Source organism: Centropristis striata, chromosome 3, assembly GCF_030273125.1.
Source record: "Centropristis striata isolate RG_2023a ecotype Rhode Island chromosome 3, C.striata_1.0, whole genome shotgun sequence".
Lineage (NCBI taxonomy): Eukaryota > Metazoa > Chordata > Actinopteri > Perciformes > Serranidae > Centropristis > Centropristis striata.
Genome location: NC_081519.1, coordinates 33,939,728 through 33,963,411, shown reverse-complemented (window position 1 = coordinate 33,963,411; position 23,684 = coordinate 33,939,728). Strand labels below are relative to the sequence as shown.

The 23,684-nt window shown below is 40.1% G+C and overlaps 2 protein-coding genes across 3 annotated transcripts; one reads left to right on the top strand and one right to left on the bottom strand.

Annotated features, from left to right (window-relative positions):
* The first annotated feature begins 131 nt into the window (after positions 1-131).
* On the top strand, positions 132-6,250 carry yod1 (YOD1 deubiquitinase). 2 transcript variants are annotated; one of them, XM_059330033.1, is made up of 3 exons: positions 132-410; positions 2,761-2,973; positions 3,486-6,250. In XM_059330033.1, the coding sequence occupies exons 2-3, from the start codon at positions 2,766-2,768 to the stop codon at positions 4,181-4,183; spliced, it is 906 nt and encodes a 301-aa protein (XP_059186016.1). In that variant the 5' UTR covers positions 132-410; positions 2,761-2,765; the 3' UTR covers positions 4,184-6,250. The 2 variants fall into 2 exon arrangements, with proteins under 2 accessions (XP_059186016.1, XP_059186017.1); XM_059330034.1 differs by lacking the exon at positions 132-410 and adding an exon at positions 471-488.
* A 10,668-nt stretch (positions 6,251-16,918) lies between these two features.
* Positions 16,919-23,106, bottom strand: LOC131968106 (serine/threonine-protein kinase pim-2-like). Its single transcript, XM_059328851.1, has 8 exons — positions 23,067-23,106; positions 22,753-23,013; positions 20,965-21,059; positions 20,826-20,870; positions 20,495-20,716; positions 17,744-17,921; positions 17,504-17,632; positions 16,919-17,395 (listed from the first exon to the last, which is right to left on the bottom strand). Exons 1-8 carry the CDS (start codon positions 23,104-23,106, stop codon positions 17,304-17,306), a joined length of 1,062 nt encoding a protein of 353 aa, XP_059184834.1. The 3' UTR covers positions 16,919-17,303.
* Positions 23,107-23,684: the final 578 nt, after the last annotated feature.

Below are 23,684 nucleotides of genomic sequence, written 5' to 3'. Positions count from 1 at the left end.
ATTTTCCAAGAGAGACCTGGTCAAGAAAGCAGCATAAAAAGTGACAACATACAACATTACAACAACACAGTTAAGTAAGTACATAAACAATTAAAAACAATTAAACACAAATACAGCCATCACAACAACACTGAAGGAGCCTCAGTAGAGACTTATATGGAGCAGTCACACTGACCAAGAGAAATTATTTCTTTATCCTTTGGAATCGATTTAAATTCACCGATTGTGATCAACTCAGAATCAATGAACAGAACCTGAAAGTGTCACTCCTGCTTGTAGCTATTAGTGGATTTACGGTAAGAGCCGTTGTTTATCAAACAGACAACGTCATGACGTCGCACAGGCGTTAACTGACGTCCTACACATCAGTCTCACTGGTGTTTATTGTTTGAGGCTGCAGTCAACAGCAGGTAAGAAAACTAAATAACATAGCTCACTGTCATGTCTCTTAATATACACTGTCGTGTATACACTGTGTCGATTGTAAGGTAACAGAATTTACCAAAGTTTATGTGGATGTGAGTCGCTTGGAAAAACGCTCCACTTAACGCCAAGTTAATGTGCAGGTTAGCATGCTAACGTTAGCAGGATGTTACATGATACAGCGACCGTTAACGTCTGTTTGTGAGTTCGGAAAAGTGTCTTTCTTTCAAACATTTTCAGGATAAATGTCGCTAATACTTTGGCTGTTTCTCGAATCAAATGACAAGTTACTATTTCCACATAACGCTGTATTTGTCCTGCTCGGCAGGGAGTTCCTAGCTTAGCTTACTGTCTGTTTGCCTTGCTGTTGAGTTGAGTCGTCAACGTTAACTGACAGGACAAAGAAGATAAAACAAAGCGTTGTCGCTGTCATGTGTTCTGCTCTGCTGCTGCTCATCAGCACTTTTATTGTTGTGTCGGGTCCATTTAGAAAGCAGCATTATGGCACAGCGGCCAGCATAATGAAGGGTTTCCGACATCCTGATTCTGGCTGTTGCACAAGTTAGACTAACGTATACAATTAGTCAGCTAATACAACTAACGTTAGCTGATCACCACGACACGATAAAGCCGCTAAGCTCCAAGCTAAGTTAGTTGAATAACCACCACAAAAACACGTAAATAGAGTACATTTTATCACCAAGTCGACAGAGATGTGTGAATGCATATCGTCACACTTTTAAAATAATCGCCTAAGTAATTTTTTTGTCAGAATTGTTTTTTTTTCCTAAGCCATCTCCTCATGACGCCGCCACCTATGGTAAAATCGCCTATACCCTCAGTTGATCAGGTCATGTGCTTTTACATGTAATAATGGCCTATGTTAAGTGTGTGACTTAAGCGGATTTATAATGCCAAGTCAAAATAAAATGTGACTTAGGCCTTTTTTTTGAACATGCCTTTGTGACTTAAGCAAGATATGTTGACACTTTATTTTGAAAGTGTCTACATGAGAGTGTCATAAACATGACATAGGATGTGTCATGAACATTAATGACACTTTGAAGTAACATTAATGCTCGTGATACTTGTCATGTCATGTTTCTGAGAGGCTTGTGTGACTCTTATGTAGACACCTTCAAAATAAAGTGTTACCATATCTTGCTTAAGTCACAAAGGCATGTACAAAAATTGCCTAAGTCATTTATTTCTCTTAAGTTACATAATTTACACACACACATTGTTATTACTATGCCAATAGCCATCCTTTGTTACATCCTTTTTGAGTGAAATTATCAATAAGTGTCATATGTTACACTTTTGATGATATTTTCGACGATAAGAGAAAAACTAAAAAAAAACACCCTCAGTTATGTAAGTTACTAAGTAGATAAAGAGGAACTCAATATTTTTCAAACTCTATGGTTATCTGGTGCTTTTTGTTTATAATTTCTGAAGTAATGCTTCATAGGATCTGGTCCGATCTAGCCTAAGTTTGTGCCTCACACATTATGACTCTGTGCATTTTTAAACTTTTGCATTGATTAATGAATGAATTGCACATTCTTAAAAACAGAAAGTGGTTTACAGTATGTTTAAAAACAAACCTAGCAACGTAGTATTTTCAAAATACAATAAAAAAGACAAAAAAAACACCAATTGTGATGAATATGTAAGAATCTACAGTGATTTTTAAATTATTTTGATACACTGCCTTTTGTTTACTTATGATAAACAGTAATTGATTGCCTGAGTTTTCTGCAACTATTATTGAAATGGTGAAGTGGAAATTAATTAAGAATCGACAGATTTAATCATACAGCAAGAGACCATCTTCACTTTTAAATCAGCCATTATTACCTCTTCCACCTCTACTTTGATTTGTTAATATTTTATTTTAATTTCAAATAAAAAAAGTGACTTGTTACCGACATAATTCCATGACATGGCTTTTAATTATTTTTTGAGAATGTTCCACTGTTACAATGACAACAAAACAAAAATAAACAACATAAGCAGTAAACGGCTTCAGGTTTCTGCTGAACATTACCCCACTCTCAAAATTTATTTCATACCATTAATGATGAAACGGTGAGATGAGAGTGGTACATATTTACTGATGCAGAAAAGAATGACAGTGCCTGGATATAAATATGACTGAATATATTCCAACTGGGCTTTTATAGTCATTAACCTCCCAAAAAAATACAAAGTTTAATCAATATTCTTTTTCAAAAATCCATCAGAAAGTGTCCTTAATAGCTATTTAAATTTCTTCACAACAAATTCCTTGCATCACTGAGGTGGTGTCGTCGTGTTTTGTTTTATTTTTTACAGGTAGGATGTTGCGGCTACGCTGTAAGACCAAAAATGGGAGCCACATAATGCAGGGCTTGACTCATCAGTCCTGTGTGCAAGAGCTGAAGAAAAAGGTGGAGGAGCTGACTGGTATCCCCTGTGATGTGCAGAAGTTTATGGTTGGCTATCCACCCTCCAGCCTTGATCTTCGAAATGGAGATGCTCACTTAAAGGACTACCCAATCAAATCAGGTATGTTGTCGAACATCCAAAACATGCAGACAAATTCACATTTTTTTTCAAGATACTGTATTATGTCGACGTGGCATACTATACTAGGGGTTCTCAAAGAATGTTGCACTGGGACAGTGGTCAAAGGAGTTATCACCCACAATCAATGCAAAGTAAACATAAGTTACTATGATGTCTTAAAATATATGAATGTTAACTTCAGGTTTCCTTCATATACCCTGTTAGGAAAACTGAATTACCAAAAGCAGCCGTGACAGTTTCTGTAAAGAAAAAGTTGTTGTGGAATATTTTGTACTCCAAACCAGTTGAAATTCAATTTCCCCTGTTATATTGCAGTAGACGACTTAAAACTTGCCAGAGCTTTTATTTGCAATATAGGTCATCTGACCCTCAATTCAACACGTAGTTTGAGAGGAAAGAAGCTATCTTTTCGACAGCTATCCAGGTGCAATCTCTTTTTTTTTTTTATGAAGGTCTGACCAGGCTTAACTGTGTTGTGTCATCCTCTGCAGGGGACACACTCATTGTTGAGGAAGAAAAAAACAAGCCAAAGCCTCCTCAGGAACCCACTGTGACTAAAACACCACGCCTGGAAGCCTCACCCATGCTGGCACGACGAGTGGTCCCAGCTGACAACTCCTGCCTCTTCACCAGTGTGTATTATGTGGTTGAAGGTGGTGTATATGACCCCGCTTGTGCTCCTGAAATGCGAGGCCTCATCGCCCAGATTGTGTCAAGTGACCCCACTGCTTACTCTGAAGCGGTGCTGGGAAAGACCAATGAGGAGTATTGCACTTGGATAAGGCGTGACGACACCTGGGGGGGAGCCATCGAGGTGTCCATCCTGTCCAAGTTTTACCAGTGTGAGATCTGTGTGGTGGACACTCAGACAGTCCGAGTGGATCGATTTGGGGAGGATGCCGGCTACCACAAACGTGTCCTGCTCATCTACGACGGCATCCACTACGACCCACTGCAGAAAGAGACTCCCGGCTCCGACGCTCCGCCCCAGACTATCTTCTCCACCACGGACGACGTGATCCTGGCCCAGGCCCTCGAGCTGGCAGACGAGGCTCGCCGCAAGCGGCAGTTCACGGACGTTAACCGCTTTGCGTTGCGCTGCATGGTGTGCCAGACAGGCCTGGTGGGACAAAAGGAAGCTCGTGAGCATGCCAAGGAAACAGGCCACACTAATTTCGGCGAAGTGTGAACACTGTTTTGTCTTTTCTCCCTCTCACAAATACAACCACCACCAACCCTGTGTCTGGCAACTCTGTTGGTCTATCTGTCAATCTGCTTGTGTGATCCTCTACCTCACATTGTCCAGCGACATCTATGGAGAATCTGCAGACGCTGTGTTCAGCCTCTAACCTGTTCAGTATTACTTTTTAACTGCTGTCAGTTCTCAAAGTCAGAAACACTGCTGCAGTGCTCCGATGTCCTAAAACCATCATTTTAGTCTATTAGGGATGGTTTCAAATCTGTCTAACTGGGTAAAGTAAAATATGCAAACAATTCTTGGGATTTGCTTTAATCTCTTTTGATTACTCAGATGACTGGGTTTTATTGCTAAAATAGCAACTGATGTGCGGTCAATTAGAAAATGCAACAAATTGCCAATACTTGCCTGTGACTTATTAAAACTGTATGTGATAAAACCCCGCTATCTGGCTCTAAAAAGAGTTTGAAACAACCACTGAGAATTATTTGCACTATGGCGTGATGCTATTCACTGTTGTCTTAAGCGCAGCACACAAAGTATGACTGTTATTCATCATGTTGGTTATGTAGCACGTTTTTTTTTTTATTTCTCTTGTTGACAGATGTTATAAAATCTTCCAATGCTAAAAACTGCTAATTTGGTTGGATGTAGATGTCTGAATTGTTGAGCACAGTTGCACTGTGTTAATGCTAAGCTGGATTCATCTTTATACAAATGTGACATGTTTTTGAATTTACTGAGCTATTGCGATTGAGGTTATGCATTTTGAAATACAATATCATGGTACAAATTGTGTTTCAAAATTACACTTATTACTTATGTGGGACTTTTTTTTGTCTTTTTTCTATGTTACTAACTTTTTTTTTTGAGGTTGCAACATGGTTGATCAGTGATCGTATTTTAGATTAGATTAAAAATATATAATGGTGCTGAAAACACAACATTTCACAAACTCTGTAGCTCTTTGTTTGTCTTCATGGGTATGACAGTTTTTCAGGAGTGTAATTTTTAATTCTGGTGTGTAATTTTCAAATGTCATGCTGTAATCTTTTTAAAAATACATTTTTTGTGTTTTGTATTGCTGCATATTTTGAAAAACACTATTAAGCATGATGAGTTGTTTGAGCCTTGTATTTCGGTACACAAATCCTGGTGAGAGGGGAGTGTAGTGAATAGAAATCTGAGAGGAGTGAGTGCAAAGATACACTGTATGAGATCCTGCACACTTAATGAATTTACTGTTCAGGTACAGTCCATATGTTAAGCTAATCAGTATTAACCTTGGCATTCTTAATTTTTCAGCTTACATTTGCAGCCAAAAAGTATCTCTAGACAGGGTGTTTGAAAACTGTAAGTAAACATTCATTTTGATTTAACACTTAGTGCATGATGTCCAAAAAAAAAACGCCATTCTGTTTTGCTGTATGTTTCACACAACTGGAGCAAGTTCTCACATTTCCAGCTAAAGTCAGGCATCATCTCTTTGCTAATTCCTTTAATTCACACTGCCTATAAGATTAAAGCATGCACTTGTTTATTTTAAGCCACAGCTCAAAAATGTTAAGTTGGAGGAGGCCTGAAGATAGTTGAAATATTTTTCTCCTTAAACTCAGTTGATGGTGTTGTGGAGAACCAGGAGTTCTGCTTCACATATCTAGTGGCAATATTGTTTCGAAGTTGTTGCGAAAAAAAACAAAAGTTTGACAGTGGAGAACTTGATTTGGGCTTTCTTTCAGATTTTTTTTGTGTTCAGATTCAGAGGTGGTGTTAAACAAACTGCAAAGCTCAAATGTCAAATCATTTCTTTGTTTGGATGTGAATTATTAGGATCTTTTTTCCTCATCTATTACCTTTTAGGTAGTTTATTTTAACAGTGATTATGAATTAGTCAGCTTGCATTAAGTGAAACTATGAAATGGCTTTGTATTTGTATTTACTAAGTTCTCATGACTCTTCAAGGACAATAACAATGAATGTTGCACACAAAGCACTACAGAATAACTGGATTTACTTGATTTTTTTCAGTGTTGTGTCAATTAAAAGTTATAGCAACAGTGTTGTGTACGAGTCGTTCTGTATCAGCATACTATACTATGCTATTCTATACATGGAACCTTTTTATTTTCTACTATACTCTGACTTTTTAGGTAATTTTGAATGTACTAGACATTTTTTTCTGAAATTTTGACGACATATGCAAGACCTTTCCGGTGATGTATTTGGTTTAGCTCTATGACAAAGTTTTATTTTTTCACATCTCGCACTCAGAGCACTCAAAGGGCTGTGGGAATCTAAGTCTGTTAGGGCAGATTTCCAAGGTTTGAAAAAAATAAAACGTTGCTAGCTAAACTAGCTAAACCAAATACATCACCGGAAAGGTCTTGGCCTGGAGAGTAACATATATCAATTTCAGGGTTCTATAATATTCTTGCTTTGAGATATTGACCTTTGAACCTTAACCCTGGGGCATATTTAAATGATTATAAATAAGAGACAAAAAGGGTTACAAAATGTGAGCATAGTCACTAAGGGGTGGGAGTGGGGGGGCTTTAGGATATGCTGAAAAAATAACAAATCCCCCATTGAACAAGACAATATTTAAATTCTGATGCCAAAAATGTGATTGACATCCCCTCAAACCCCTGGAAAGCCACTAATTAAGTATTTCCAACTTCCAATTTTAAGGGAAAACCTGTTTTATTAAAAAAACTACAACTCCCTAGACCTCTCGTTTTGTAGTTCTTCCATATTAGGGTTGTGAAAACCTATTTCTACCCAATATATCGAATATCACACACTGTCTAATAAATAATTATACTGTATGTATATTATCTATGCTAAAAAAAGACAACAATGTTTGTTTAATGAAGATATTTTAACTAAAACAGGAGAGCAGAGTCGGGGACATTTACAGTGAAGCGCGATTCAATGAGATCGCACAGCACATCCGCGAGGATCGGACCACATCCGGTATGATCGCGGTAGATTACAAAATAAAACAGATTTCAAAATAAAACACAGCGGATCGTCTTTTTCTGGCGAGAAAAAAATGATACTGAGAGCCACAGCATGAAGCTATTTTATTGTTGAATTATCAGTGAGACTTTGATGTGTTTGTGTTGAGAAATGTTGACGATGTCATTAAAAGAAATCCTTAAAATAGGGAGAAAAATACTTCCATGCACAGGGTCCTCGGTTCTCCAATCAGATTGTCGCTGGCAGCGTCATGGAGGGCCGTGGTCGGGATATTATTGGAGTGAAGAGACGGCTCTAAGCCATATACAGTCTATGCTCTAAGCGTTTCTCAGCGCCGCGAGTGGGTCTATATTGGAGTCAATTGAGAACCCAGAGCGTTTCACACAGACGTGGAAGGGTACCCTTTGCGTCAGTATGATACGTCTAGGGGTGTGACAAATCGTCGGTATATTACGCTTTGGGAATGAGAACGGGTTGGTTTATCCATAGACTGTATAAATAGAGTTTAGAGTTTATCACGGGTTCTTGCGGTCTCCCATATGGTCAGGATTATCGCGTGATCTCGTTATCTCGCATGTATACAACCGGCTCGCTAAGCTGACGTGCTGCTGCTGTAACGCGCCCGGTGTGAATTGACGCCGGGCAGAAGACGCAGCAAAACCGCGGTGGAGCCGTGCTGCTGCTGTAACGCGCCCGGTGGAAATCCCCAGTAATCCAAACAATTGCTAATATGTCCGTCCTCACTGTGGGCAAAGCTGTGTACACATTCTGAAACTTGTCACACCGTCTCAAAATAGACGAGTCCGCCGGCTCAACTGAGCACCTCCAAACTTTTTCAAACTGTACAGGTGGCAGTTTTCTGGAACAAAGTGTGACCTTCAGCTCTCATTATATTAGGCTGTGTTAGTCATTCGCTCGAGATGGGAAATTCAGTTGCCAAAAGCTTTTCTGCAGGAGACACCCACTGGCTCATTACACCAAAAGAATATATAATGATGTATTCTAACAGCAAGGTCAGACTTATCGTGTGTCCTCTGGTTGAAGAGATGGATAAATATTTTTTCTTCAACATGGTTTTGTAACAACTCTTTTGGTTTGATATTAATGGTGTTGCGATGATTTCTTAGTATTGAGAAAGTTTGTTTAGCAGAGTGAAAGGACCTTTTCATCATGTTAACAGCATAACTGTATGAATGACAGTGTTAAAAATCGACTTGAGAAGTAATTGAACATAGAACAGAAACTATTTGATGGATTTATGACTTTTGAGTATCTACAAAACTAATAACAGTCCCATCATCAGGCTCACACCTCTACTTTATGCTTAATACTAAATAGCATATCTTAGCATGCTAATGTGACCGACTTAATAATGAGATCAGTGGTCACATAAACAAATAGATAAAAAGTATAAAACTTTTCAATAATCTGTTTGTTTATTAGTGGTTTATATTTACCAGCCGCCACAGCATGTGGTTGGTTGTGTTTTCACATTGTGTGTGTGTGTGTGTGTGTGGTTACCTACTGCAGCAGGACTACCACAGAAACAGTTTTGAGGACTTCACTAAGTTTTCGTATGTCTTTCTGTGGACAGATTTTGGCTTCTGCCATACCGTCACAACTGTGCACGATGCAGTCATGAAACTTCTGTGTTCAGGTGTGTAGTTGAGATCAAAATAAAGGCTGAGGTTAAAGATGGGTTTGATACAAGCGGGGACGCTAAAAGTAGAGAAGTAGAGAAGGGGCCATTGGCTGCAGGCTAGAATGTATCATAGACTTGCCTTTATAAACTATGGATGTAGTTTCTGTGATGACACCCATAGGTCTCTGGAGAGTTATATAAAAACTAACCCCTGTTGTCATGAAAGGGCAAATAAGGACCAAAACTGTTTGTACCAGCCTGTAAAAATGTCCTTTTCTGTTGGGTATTTGACCATTGGGAGTCTGTGGAGCTAGCCTCAAGTGGCCAGTCGTTCGCCTGGGTGATTATATGATCGCGATAAATTTCAGGTGGATTACAGTGATCGGCTGTGAGCATATTTACTCTATCAAATATGTCGGGAATGTGTGTGTGACAACAGCCAATTAGAGTCGACTTTATATTTGTCTTTGTTCATCTTATTTAATTACTTTAAAATTACTTTTAATTTTTAATTTACTTTTTTTAATTTAATTCATATGTTAATATACTATTGAACTAATCTCTAGTTTCCTTAGTTTCCAGTACAGATGCTTTAAAACTAGCAATTTAAAAACAATGTAAATTTTTTTGATAATAATCAAGTTTGGAGGACATGAAAAAATATATATTGTGATCATTTTTTTTGTCATAATGCCCAGCCCTAGCCAGTCCTTCAACTGTATTTTTTTTTTTGGCAATTCTGCATTGGCTTCACTTTCCAGGCTGCTTGGAACGTAGCCTCCAAACGTAGATAAGAGCATCACTAGCATACTGAAGAAGCATCAAGACTTCACTTAGTAGCTACCGAACAATGAATGATAAAGGTTAAGGTGAGGTTCAAAAATAGGGTTTGGGCAAGGGACATCTCATTATTCATAAGATGAGCGATGTCTTCTTGTGTAATGAGGATGACATGAAGCCCCTTTATGCCCTATTTATTAGTAATGGGACATAATAGTTCTACGCCACTGATTTTCAAGCGGTGTACCACAGCAGGCCTGGTGTGCAGTAGATTTCTTTTTTAATTAAAAGAACTAGATGTGTGTGAGGAATAAAAAGAATAAAGGAGACAGTTTTAGCTGTCCAACAGGTCCAGAATCATCACCACTGATGATAGAAATAGCACTAACTATCATCATTTCTGTATGAAACAGTTTCAGAGATCATAACATATTAACTACATTAAACAGACAGTTTTAATTGGAGTTCAGTGTGACAGTGTGTCAGTAGATGAAAGCACCTTGGCACAGCTAAATATCGATAAAACCAACAACAACTTGTGGCTTCATTTATTGAATAGTGTTGCGTTCATTAGTTCAATAGTTAAATATGGACACAGCCAGGCTCACTGGTTCTCTGTACGGGTCTTTGTGCTAAACTAACGTAACAAGCTACTTCAGCTTGATATTGAACGTATAAATATAAATATTTGATTGGAATTAAAACTTTGCAGACAGTCACAATTTTTGTCTAGTGCTACCCCCGCGACCCGGCCCTGGATAAGCGGAGAAAAATGGATGGATGGATGGTTCACTTCAGCATAATACCTTTTGTCTGAACCTTCAGATGGTTGGTCAACCATTTACTAAATCATCAGGTGTCAAGATGAGATTCTGAAGTGAAGAAAGGTTTTATTTATTTACATATTACAAGCACTAACTAATAGTCTAGACGGATTTCAGAAAAAAAGGCTTTCTATAAGAAGTGAGGAGCATTTCTGGGTACAAGTCGGGAAGTAGTCGGGAGTAAAAAATGGTTCCAAAGCGAAATTTTGAGTTTTTGACCTTCCAATTTGCATATCAAAATGGCCACCAAACTGCCCATCTTGCACAGTCATTGGACCATTTTCCCGTAGTTTTTTTGTAAGTAGGCAATCAAGATGACATGCAAAATACCAACTTTTAAGGTGACAGGATCACAGGATCATTTCCAGGCAACTTTCAGGTATTGGATTCTGTGACATAAGAATGGGCTGTAGTCCTGAATCGCCATGTTTCCATCCCATTTCCAAGGGTGAAGGAAGCTCAGGTTTGGCATAGTGAGCATTTCTCCAAACCATTGCCTGGTAGTGTACTCTCAGCAGATGGAAGTGGAGCGCATCGTTTAGTTATAGCATTTCATGCTATAACTTGTTGTGATACGACATCATATTTATTTATTTAGCGAATGCAAAGAACTTAAGCCAAGCAGTTGCCTCCTGGTCTGCTGTATGGAGGGTAACTAATCCCCCTTTCAATCTTTGGAGAGGACAAACTTCTATGATGTGTTCCATGGTTTGCTCCTCTCCACAAGCACACAGTGGGGTAGGGCGACTGCCCCATTGTGAAGGCTGGCCAAGCAGGGGCCATGTCCAGTCCTGAAGCGACTGACCACTGTCTCCTTGGGAGGTTGGTGCAAGGGACCTGTTGGTTGGGGTCTGGCACCAGATGTTTGCTTGGGACCTCCTTGGACTCCCATTCCATTTTCCAGGCCAATTGGATGGTGAAATCAACTGGTGGGATGTTCTTCCAAATTGGTCGTCTAGATGGAAGTCGAGCAGTGGGTGGGTTGTAGATGTCTGCATGGATTGGTGAATGGGGAGAGACTTTGACCTTTTGAAGCATCTTGTGAGTGACTACTTCTCACTGGATATGTGTGGGGGCGGGGGTGTTTGATAGGACAGGAAGCCAGGGGAGTGGTGTTGAGCGGATAGTCCCAGTTCAAATCAAAATCAAATCAACTTTATTTCTATAGCCCTTTAAGACAGCGTTAGCTGATACAAAGTGCTGTACATGGCAGGACAGATCAACAATAAAAACAATAAAAACAAAGAACAAGCAAAAACAACTAAAACAAAGCGAGTCTCATGCTGGGTAAAACAAAAAACAGTAAATAAAAGTGGGTTTTAAGAGAGAGCAGCAGAGAAGGCAGCAGAGAAGTTTCCAGCAGTGAGGGGGTTAAAAGCACGACAGAGCCTGACAGGTGAACAATGTTTAGCCGGCACACAGAGAAAATCAACGCTAAATAAGACTGGTGCATGATCAGAAAACACACAATCACCAATCTCTAAGTTTGACACAGTCAGACCATGAGCAAGAACTAAGTCTAATGTATGACCATGCTTGTGCGTGGAGCCAGACACACACTGCTTCAGGTTAAAAGAGTCCACAATGTTTAAAAAGTCCTTCACCATAGGCTTATCAGGACAGCACACATGCAGATTAAAATCGCTGACAAGAAGGACATGATCATAGTTGGGCATCACTCCTGCAAGGAAGTTTGAAAACTCACTTAAGAATTCCTTATTGTATTTTGGGGGCCGGTAGATGACGGCACAGAGCACCGGGTCTGAGCGACCAACCTCGAACACGATCAGTTCAAAACTGGAGAAGGATGCAGGACGCTGTTTGCAATTAAAAGTTCCTTTAAAAACAGTCGCCGTTCCTCCACCTTGGCCCAGTGCCGAGAGTTAAAATAGGAGCAATCAGCCGGTAAAAGTTCTAAAAGTGGGCTGCCAGATCACGAGAGTTGAATAAATCCCTTAGGATGAAAGTTTTGTTTTCCAGCCACCTGGCGTTAACCAGGCCAATTCTGGTCGGAGCTGGAGCTTGTGGCCCAGCAGATCGCTGAACGTGGAGCGGCGTCCTCAGGTTGTGGTGATTGATCCCACGCCGGCGGAGCCGCGGGGAGACGAGGTTGCGCAGCCGGAAGATCCCTACGTCATCCAGGCCGGTGACAGGTACCAGACAGCTGTCAATGGGATCAAGGAAGCGCTGGGGCGCCGTGAGGGGATGCGATGATCCTTGCGCAGTACGGGAGCCACACGAGGAGTGTGCCAGGCAGATTCTTAATTTTACCATTTGGCCGCTGCATTTACCGCGGCGACGCCGGGAAGATAGTGCTGAGGCCCGGAGAAGGTAAGACGGTCCATCATGGTTAAAGGCCCTTAGATCTATGGCACTTTGTTGTAGATCCAGGAGGGATTGACGATCATATAACAGCAGAGACTCGATCTGAGAGGTGTTAAAGCTTAAAAACACTAAAATCACGGACAAAAGTGGGAGCAACAGGGTGGTCCGTAGCGTAGTGGGTTACACAGGCGCCCCATGTATAGAGGCTACAGTCCTCGCTGCGGTGGAGCCGCGTTCGAATCCGGCCTGAGCTCCCTTTACCGCATGTCCTCCCCTCAGTCACCCCCTTTCTATCTGTCTCTCACTTTCAATAAAGCATGTAAAAATGCCAAAAAAAAAGTGGGAGCAACAGACGGCGTGCCGCACACACTGGCGCCATCTTGCTTGTAAACTGTTTGTAAATAGAAATACTGAGCCTTTTGAGGTTGCTGAACCGGAGAAAGCCCTGCAGGGCCTGAAATGTGGAAAGGCAGCAGGATATATCAACATCTCTCCAGAGTTCATGAAACACCTTGGCCCCCGAGTCCTAACCTGGCTGACACAATTCTACACCAGGATCGTAAAGACAAACTTGATCCCAAAGAAATGGTGGACAGCAAAAGTTATTGCCATACCAAAACCTGGTAAAGACCAAAAACTACCAGCCAGCTACCGCCCAATCTCCCTACTCAGCGTTCCTTTCAAAATCCTGGAATCCTCCTGGATCTCTCCAGGAGTAGAGGAAATTCTTTGTGTGGATCAGGCAGGTTTCCGCAAGGACCGCAGCACAGGAGAACAAGTACTGGCCCTATCCACCTTCATCGAAAATGGGGGCGAGAGCAGACTGAAGACAGGGACTGTGTTCCTCGATCTCACAGCCGCCTATGATACTGTCTGGCACAAAGGCCTCCTACTTAAACTCATTAAGGCGCTCCCTGCCTGGGCAATGGCAATAATACAAACTCTGCTGACAAACAGAAGGTTCAGAGTTCACCTCGGTCAGAACACGAGCGCCTGGAGAAGGCAGACAAATGGGCTGCCACAAGGCTCAGTTGTAGCTCCAACTGTGTTCAACCTCTACACAAATGACCTACCCACCACCAAATCTCGCAAATTCATCTATGCAGATGACATCTGTCTGGCATTTCAAGCACCAGATTTTGATCAACTGGAATGGGTGCTCACTGAAGACCTTGCTTTACTGGACCAGTTCTGCAAAACATGGTGCCTAAAGCCAAGCCCAGCAAAAGCTGTATCCAGTGTGTTCCATCTCCACAATGCAAAAGCTGCCAGAGAACTAAACATCTACCTGGGCGGACTCCAGCTGAAGCATGCCTCAAATCCAACCTACCTTGGAGTGACCCTTGACAGGACCCTATCCTTCAAGGAACACCTAAAAGGGACGGCAGCTAAGGTTAAGTCAAGAAACAACCTGCTCTGCAAGCTCGCTGGTGCAAAATGGGGGGCAGCAGCCTCCACACTGCGCACCTCAGCACTGGCCCTTGCATACTCTGCAGCTGAATACTGTGCCCCTGTCTGGTCCAGGTCACCCCATACACACCATGTGGACACCCAGCTCAATGCGACCATGAGGACCATAACTGGGACTATCCGCTCAACACCACTGCCCTGGCTTCCTGTCCTATCAAACATCCCCGCCCCCCACACACACATATCCGGCGAGAAGCAGTCACTCACAAGATGCCTCCAAAGGTCAAAGTCCAAAAATTTACCAAAAAAGGTACAAATTGACCACAAAAGGATTTAAAAAAGACATAAAATGACCAAAAAAAGACACAAAATTACCAAAAAAGACACAAAATGACTAAAAAAAGACACAAAATTAACAAAAAATGACCAAAAAAGGTACAAATTGACCACAAAAGGATTTAAAAAAGACATAAAATGACCAAAAAAAGACACAAAATTACCAAAAAAGACACAAAATGAATAGAAAAAGACACAAAATTACCAAAAAGGCACAAATTGACCACAAAATGATAAAAAAAGACACAAAATTACCAAAAAAGACACAAAATGACTAAAAAAAAGACCACCCACTGCTCGACTTCCATCTAGACCAGTAGTTCTCAACCTTTTTGAGTCGCGACCCCCAATTTAACACGCATGTTGTCCGCGACCCCCGCTCACTGAACACAATCTCACATGCACAGTTCAGATCACACAAAATGACCAAAAAAAGACACAAAATTACCAAAAAAGACACAAAATGACTAGAAAAAGACACAAAATTACCAAAAAGGCACAAATTGACCACAAAATGATAAAAAAAAGACACAAAATTACCAAAAAAGACACAAAATGACTAAAAAAAGACCACCCACTGCTCGACTTCCATCTAGACCAGTAGTTCTCAACCTTTTTGAGTCGCGACCCCCAATTTAACATGCATGTTGTCCGCGACCCCCGCTCACTGAACACAATCTCACACGCACAGTTCAGATCACACAAAATGACCAAAAAAAGACACAAATTTACCAAAAAAGACACAAAATGACCAATAAAAGACACAAATGACCAAAAAAAGACACAAAATTAACAAAAAATGACCAAAAAAGGTACAAATTGACCACAAAAGGATTTTAAAAAGACATAAAATTACCAAAAAAGACACAAAATGACTAAAAAAAGACACAAAATGACCAAAAAGGCACAAATTGACCACAAAATGATAAAAAAGAAGACACAAAATTACCAAAAAAGACACAAAATTACTAAAAGAAGACACAAAATAACAATAAAAAGACACAAATTGACCAAAAAAAGGAAACAAAATTACCAAAAAAAGACACAAAATTACCAAAAAGACTAAAACACATGAACACTTTAACACAGTGGAGACAGAGCTGACTTCCAAAATCATTTGGTGACCCCCAGAAATCATCTCGTGACCCCAACTGGGGTCCCGACCCCAAGGTTGAGAATAGCTGATCTAGACGACCAATTTGGAAGAACATCCCACCAGTTGATTTCACCATCCAATTGGCCTGGAAAATGGAATGGGAGTCCAAGGAGGTCCCGAACAAACATCTGGTGCAAGACCCCAACCAACAGGTCCCTTGCACCAACCTCCCAAGGAGACAGTGGTCAGTCGCTTCAGGACTGGACATGGCCCCTGCTTGGCCAGCCTTCACAATGGGGCAGTAGCCCTACCCCACTGTGTGCTTGTGGAGAGGAGCAAACCATGGAACACATCATAGAAGTTTGTCCTCTCCAAAGACTGAAAGGAGGATTAGTTACCCTCCATACAGCAGCTTAAGTTCTTTGCATTCGCTAAATAAATAAATATGATGTTGTATCACAACAAGTTATGAAACAAGTTTGTTAAAAACAGCATCAATGGATATATATTGTGGCTTCCTTGTGGTATCAGACAACAGCCAGAGTTTTTTACATGCTACATGCGGGAAATGGGAACTTTTCAACCATCAAGGGTGCTACCAGGACACGACGCACAAAAGCAGCTCAACCAATCAGACGACTTGTTGAGGGTCGTGATGTGCCTCTTCCGAAAAACGATGTGATGCCACATCATACATTGCAAGTCACACCAAAAGTACATCATGGAAAGTCTGGAAAATGCACCATCAATTGCTCAGCAACCTCGGAATTGGTAATCTCACGGAGGAGAATCAAAGATCCTCAGAGGCTTCTGTCTGCAGAATATATGATGTGCATCAAACAGACTCTGTTGATGCAGCAAGGCATATACTTCTCTCCAGGGCAGGTAAACCAGAAGCAATGCCACCGACAAATGATGCGCTCCACTTCCATCTGCTGAGAGTACACTACCAGGCAATGGTTTGGAGAAATGCTCACTATGCCAAACCTGAGCTTCCTTCACCCTTGGAAATGGGATGGAAACATGGCGATTCAGGACTACAGCCCATTCTTATGTCACAGAATCCAATACCTGAAAGTAGCCTGGAAATGATCCTGTGTGCCTGTAAAAAACAATGCACAACACGCCAGTGCAAATGCCGAAAATCGGGGCTGTTATGCACTGCAATGTGTGCATGTCAGGGTGATGACCAATGTCCTTGTTTAAATGTGGAGTTGTGGTCCTCAAGCAAGATGTGTGAACTGTTCAAGGGAATATTATGGAATATGGAATACATCACACATCATATATACAATGGGAACATTTAAAAGTGATATTGATTGAATATTTATGTCAGCCTTAAAAAATGACACAAATAATGCTTAATTTCACCTTAAAAGTTGGTATTTTGCATATATATATACATAATACTTAAATTCCTCATCTTGATTGCCTACTTACAAAAAAACTAGGGGAAAATGGTCCAACGACTGAGCAAGATGGGCAATTTGGCGGCCATTTTGATATGCAAATTAGAAGGTCAATATGAATATGATATGAAATATGTAAAGTAGGTTGGTTCCCGACTTGTACCCATACAATAAATACAATAAAAACAATAAAAACAATAAATATAAAATAATAATAATAATAATAATAAACCGTCTAGACTATAAGACCAAAGGATGGAGTTCATTGGAGTCAGTTGGCTCAGCCCAATGGGTGGTCGGTTGTGCAGGATTAGGAGAACCAGGGGTGCAGCAGAATCTGCTCTAGAGTGCCGTGCTCCTGAGGGTTCACAGCCAAACACACCTCCAACAAGTCCTGGCAGTCTGAGAAGAAAGCAGAGTTTAAGCTGCAGTTCTTTGGAAAATGGAAGGAAGGAAATAACTTTTCGCACTATAAGTACCACAACTCAGGACGGTATTGAGGCTTCTTACCTTTGGACAGCTCAGTGTTGTCGCTGTACACCAGTTCATAGAGCAGAGTGCCCAGCTGCCAGACTGTGCTGGGTTCCGCCTCGTATGTGCCAAGCCGGTAAAACTCTGGAGGGATGTAGTCAATGGTTCCTACAATACACAGAAAGAAACATATCATGAGTAAGACTGACTGATCAGTCCAGAGATCAAATGATGGATGATGGATGAATGATGGATGAAGAGCAGAGGCCAGCAGCGTACCAGAGGAGGAGCGGTACGGTATCTTATTCACCAAGCAGCCACATCCAAAGTCTATGATTCTCACACGAGGGACATCCGAGCTTAAATCAAGGAGGACATTATCTGCTTTAATGTCCCCATGGAAGACTCCAAGAGAGTGCATGTTAACTGCTGCTTCCACCAGCTGCTTCATGATGTTCTGAGACAGAGATAAAGAGAAACCGATGAGTTGGAGCAGAGCGGAGAAGGAAGTGTAAGGAGACACTTAAACCATTATGGGACAGTTTTGCAGCTTTCACACAAAAACGTTAGTGATTGAGTTTGGTTTAGGGCTGCACGATTTGGGGAAAAAAAACCCATCATCATTATTTTGCACGTCACGGCTGTGTGCATCTTCGATTAGTGTCCTCTGGAAACACTTTCCATTGTGTATGAGCTTCTTGCAGTGCTTTTTCTAACCTGGCGTTAATGGTGTAGTGGGTTGTAAAGTTGGTTATTTTTTTCTAAATGCTACACATAAAGATGTTTCTTAATTTGCTAATTTTTTGTCTATTTGCTGCGTGCTGAGCTCTCAGGGCCGACATACATTTTTCATTTTAGGAACCCTTTATAAAGGTGGATTACTATTAAGTGGTAACCAAATAGGCTAAGTTTGGTATGCACTGCATTGACGCCATTTCTAATGAGTACACTGTGCAAATACAGAAAAATCTGCATTCAACTTTTCCACATAACAAATACACACATGTAGTCTGGTGCGAATGATCCGCTAGATTGGAGCTAGTGTCAACAACTAACGAATTTCGGGTCTTATTAATTTCTGCATTGGGTAGTTAATGTCATCTACATTATCATCTTCAGAGCATTCGAGACATATTGTTTTTTATTTAAAGGTTGAGGTTGTTGTTATGGTGTTTGTCGTACAAAATATAGATGTTGAGAAATAAAATGAATACTCTGGTGTGCACCAAAACAACCGGTCCGAGACCTCTTGCAGAGAGGGTCGCGGTCCGTTTCCAAACGGACCCTACTGCGGTTCTATTCCACTGTGAACATAAGCCGATCAGAATCCGACCCAGCAAAAGGAAATGAACCAAAACGCAGTGGATTGTGGGTCACCTGTGTCGCGGAATTTACTCAGATAATATTATAAAGATGAAATTTGTGTCATTTAGTTTCACTCTGGCTACCACTGAGCTAAAGCTAATTTGTCATTGCAGAATTATCATAATTGCTCAAAATAACTTAATATGTACCTTTGTGGTAGAAGCAGATCGTTGTAGGAGCATCAAGGCTCGCCTTCTCTGATTATACAGCTGTCTGATAGCAGCTCGTTGTAAATAATGGATCAACACATTATTGACAACCCCGAGCCTCAACAGGAGCTCTTTCTGAGCGTTTCTCTCCAAATTAGTTTGGTCGGAACACCAGAGCAGATTAAGGCCAGTAAAATTAAACACACTCAGTTTGCGCTAGGTTCCACGTTGCTTTGTTTAAATTTTTCACCGCCAACTTTTCAACCAATAAAAAATAATAGTGTGAGTAGATTTCCAGCTCTCCACCTTCATACAAGCCCCTCTTTAAATCTTTTTTTGTTATTTGGTCCGCTTATATTTCTGCACTTTGAAAGCAAACCAGACTAAATACAAAACGAACCAAATGTAGCAAATTTCACTCTGATTGGGACCAAGGTTATAATAGTTATAATAGTTTTGGAATTTTCATTAGTTTTAGTTTAAATTTCGTTGTGAATTTTTGTTGTCAAATTCAGTTCATTTTAATACGTTTTTAGAGGGAGTTTGCTAGTTTTAATTAGTTTTTATTTTTTTGGAAAATGCTTAGTTTTAGTTTAGTTTTTATTAGTTTTAGTTTTTTTGTAATGGGGTATTTGTTGGGTGCCAGATTAAAAAAAGTCACAATAAAGCTTTTATTTCCTTTGTCTGATCCATCTCAGCCACAATAAGTTTATTAAGTCATAAAACCAGATAGATGAAATGGATTTCATATCAACCAAAAAGGTTTACATATGAAAAAAAAGTTGACAAAGACGAAAAACGAACTTTAGTTAGTTTTAGTTAGTTTTGTAACCACACAATACAGTTTCAGTAAGTTATTGTTTTTTAAAAAACTCTCGTTTTTATTTTTATTTCAGTTAACGAAAATGTTTTTTTTAATTCTAGTTTTCATTATTTCGTTAGTTTTCGTTAACTATAATAACCTTGATTGGGACGAACCAAACGGACTCGGGTCTTAAAACTCTCCTCTGAAACTGACAAAATTCAAAATGATCTCAGTGCAGCTTTAAGGTCACCTCTTGCACACATCTAGTCACAATAAAGCTTTTATTTCCTTTGTCTGATCCATCTCAGCCACAATAAGTTTATTAAGTCATAAAACCAGATAGATGAAATGGATTTCATATCAACCAAAAAGGTTTACATATGAAAAAAAAGTTGACAAAGACGAAAAACGAACTTTAGTTAGTTTTAGTTAGTTTTGTAACCACATAATACAGTTTCAGTAAGTTATCGTTTTTTAAAAAACTCTCGTTTTTATTTTTATTTCAGTTAACGAAAATGTTTTTTCAATTCTAGTTTTCATTATTTCGTTAGTTTTCGTTAACTATAATAACCTTGATTGGGACGAACCAAACGGACTAGGGTCTTAAAACTCTCCTCTGACACTGACAAAATTCAAAATGATCTCAGTGCAGCTTTAAGGTCACCTCTTGCACACATAGACACAAAAACAAGCTCCAGCCAGCTCCAGTACCTTTGCCTGGTCTTCCCTCAGGAACCCATTGTTGTTATCGAGATAGGTCAGCAGGTCCTCACAGGGGACTGGTCTCTCCATGACAAGCAGGACCTCCGGGCCCAGATCATACCAGTCTAATAATGACACGGCAGCATGTTTCCCCAGTGACCTCGCTCCACCTGCCACTCTCAGCATGAGAAGCACCTCCAATGGCACCATGTGCGTCTTTCCATTTAAAACCTACAAACAACACAATGTTTCAGTATAGATGTGGGTGTTTGTGGATGTTTTTCTAGCAAAGTTCAACATTGATTTTGGTGCTGAGACATCAGATCAAATCACTCACCACTGGTCGAGTCCGCACAAGAGCTTCAGGGATGTGTTTGATCGCCACCTACAGGACACAATCACCACAACTTTAGTTGGTGCATGGAGAGACGGCTGTGTGTGCATGTGTGATGTGAGAATACCATATATTTATTACTTACTGGTAAGTTGTCACTTTTTCTTTCTCCAGCATAAACTGTTCCGAAGGCGCCTTCTCCGAGCTGGTGAAGCTGCAGGTACTTGGCCTCAAAATTTTCTTCAAACACAAACACAGATTCATGTTTTAATATTTTTAAACAAAAGATGAGCTTGATGGTTGAAATCAGTTATTGTTAACCCGTGGTTCAGTAAAGTCTTCTTCTAGTTTTTCCCCCATTATAGCTGACAAAACTCACTTAAAAATCACAAACTTTTGCTTGTTTTGTATTAGTTTTCTTCAGTCACAGAGGCAATACTTTGATATTTTGGGAAATACAGTTAATTGCTTTTTAGCCAAAAAATTGTACGGTAAATATAAAACTATATATATTTAAAGCTCAATCAAGAACTAATTGAAATATACTTTTAAAAAAACATTGCAAAGTCAATATCTCTTTTTAATTTAATAATTTAAAATATAGAAGGGATCCTATTCATTTTTATTTTGTCTCATTATTATACTTATTTACTTCTTTTTCTTTTTTTAAAAAAACATGACCTAATACCACCAGTAGCAGGTTAACTAGCTAAAGACTAAAAGCAGGGGGGAAGCCCCAGCACATCTAAAGCTCACTTAGTAACACTTTATATCTTGTTTGTTTTAGCTGTTTACCTGTAGTTGCTGCAGTGTTGACGCATTTTTGAAGCATGAATGATTTTTTTAAGCATAAATGTGATTGCCAGAGTAAAAAGCAAGTGTTATAAACACTACAAACGACCTACACCACAGTCATATGACTTCAACAACAACACTGTATACGTAGACAATAGAGGTGGGGGAAATATCCATACTGCATAGTATCGCAATATTTTGCGTGGCAACATTATTCATGGCCGCCATGTATTGATATTTAGCGGACGAGCCATCAGTATTTTCGCCATATTTTTTGATATACTGGAGATACTGGTTTCATAAGAAACTAGAATATCTAAGGAATCTATAGGCACCATGTGTCAGGATATCGTATATATTTTGCGTGGCAATATTATATCGATTCATGGCCGCCAAGTATCGATATTCAGGAATATACTGGATTTACTGGTATCATATGAAACTAGAAGATCTAGGGAATCTATAGGCACCATGTGTCAGGATATCCTGTCGTAATAAAGCTGCAAAGTTAGGCTTTTTTTATGTTTCAAAGTCGAGTTAGTTAAAGTACATACATGTTTGATATCAGTTCAGTTCAGTTTGACTGAATACTTTGTTGGTCAGTCTGTGGGTTTGACTCTCATTGTGGAGAAATAAAAAGACTGAAGTGAGATGAATAGACTGAGAATTTTCTCTTATTTGACAAAACAAATCTTGATTGAATTTAATTTTGTAGACACAAAATGCAGTTAAACAGTTAAATCGCAATATATTGTATTGCAATACTCACCATATCGCAAAATGCTTAAAATCGTAATAATATCATATAGTGACTCAATTATTGGGATAAAATATGTATGTTTACGTATATGTTTGGACGGGTTGATGGTCCTTTCATTGTCCTAGTACTTGTTACTCTGTTCAATAACAATAAAGTTGAATCTCATCAAAATGGTATTGTGGGGCCTCTGGTGATTCACACCTCTAGTAGACGATGACCTTTTTATATCCCCAACAAACCTCTGTATCTCAGTAAGTCACCAACCAGAGACTCCCTTAACGGCTTATATTCTGTTGTAGAAGAAAATCTCTGAGTCCTACCACACACAGTATATGCTCACACACTCTCCTCTCATTCTCTTTCACACTGTCAGTGTACCTGTGCTGGTCCTGACGGAGCAGGATGGCGTTTCATCGTTCTGCCGGGAGGTTGAAGGGCTGCAGCAGCTCAGGGAGACTTCACAGTCGATATCCCAGATCTTGGTCCTGGGAGACTCTGTTGCTGGCGGCCGCTCAGCACCGACCTCTTTGGTAGGTTCACCAGCATTGGTCTCGTTGTTTCCAGTTCTCTGCCTCTTACAGGGCGTCTCTCTTTCGGTGCTGGCTTTTCTTTTGGTCCCTTTAGCTGTCACATCCTCCACTGGCACCTCAGCGGGTTCATTGATGCCGGAGTTGTTGTCGTGACCCCTCTGCTTTTTTCCGGGGCTTTGTTCTGCTGTTGGGGCCTTTTCATTGGTCTCTCTGGCTGTCACAGTCTCCGCTGTCACCTCAAGGGGTTCGCTGGCACCCCTCTGCCTTTTTCTGGGTGGCTCTGATTTATTTATGCTGACCTTGCGTTTATTACTTCTCACCCTACAGTCGTCCCCCATGCAGTAGTTGGGTTCAGTAGTGCTGCCACTGCTCTCTACACATGAAATAAACCCAGATAACTGGTTCATATTGCATGATTCTACAAAACTCTGTATTGTAAGTTCAACATTGTTTTGTAAATTTTTACTTTTTACTCCACTAAATTTATTTCACAGCTCTAGTTAGCCGCCTCGTACTCAGCTGTGACATTTAAACTCTGCTGAAATCTACAGGTGCATCTCAATAAATTAAAATATGATGGAAAAGTAATTTCCAGTAGTTCAAGTCAAATAGCCCCAACCAAGTATTGAGTCATATAGACGGACATACTTTTTAGAGGCCAACATTTCCATATTAAACATACTTTTTAAAATTGGTCTTTTGTAATATGACATTTTTTTGAGACATTGAATTTTAGATCCTCATTAAATGTAAGCCATAATCATTATAATTAGAAGAAAT

What these genes read in the sequence shown, in the direction of transcription:
- yod1 (XM_059330033.1), top strand. Translation starts at nt 2,766, where the DNA reads ATGTTGCGGCTACGCTGTAAGACCAAAAATGGGAGCCACATAATGCAG. An exon ending in GGACTACCCAATCAAATCAG is followed by an intron (nt 2,974 to 3,485) that starts GTATGTTGTCGA and finishes CATCCTCTGCAG; the next exon opens with GGGACACACTCATTGTTGAG.
- LOC131968106 (XM_059328851.1), bottom strand. Translation starts at nt 23,106, where the DNA reads ATGAAAAGGCCCCAACAGCAGAACAAAGCCCCGGAAAAAA. An exon ending in CTCCGTCAGGACCAGCACAG is followed by an intron (nt 21,060 to 22,752) that starts GTACACTGACAG and finishes TTGTGTTTGAAG; the next exon opens with AAAATTTTGAGGCCAAGTAC. An exon ending in ACCGTACCGCTCCTCCTCTG is followed by an intron (nt 17,633 to 17,743) that starts GTACGCTGCTGG and finishes TGTGTATTGTAG; the next exon opens with GAACCATTGACTACATCCCT.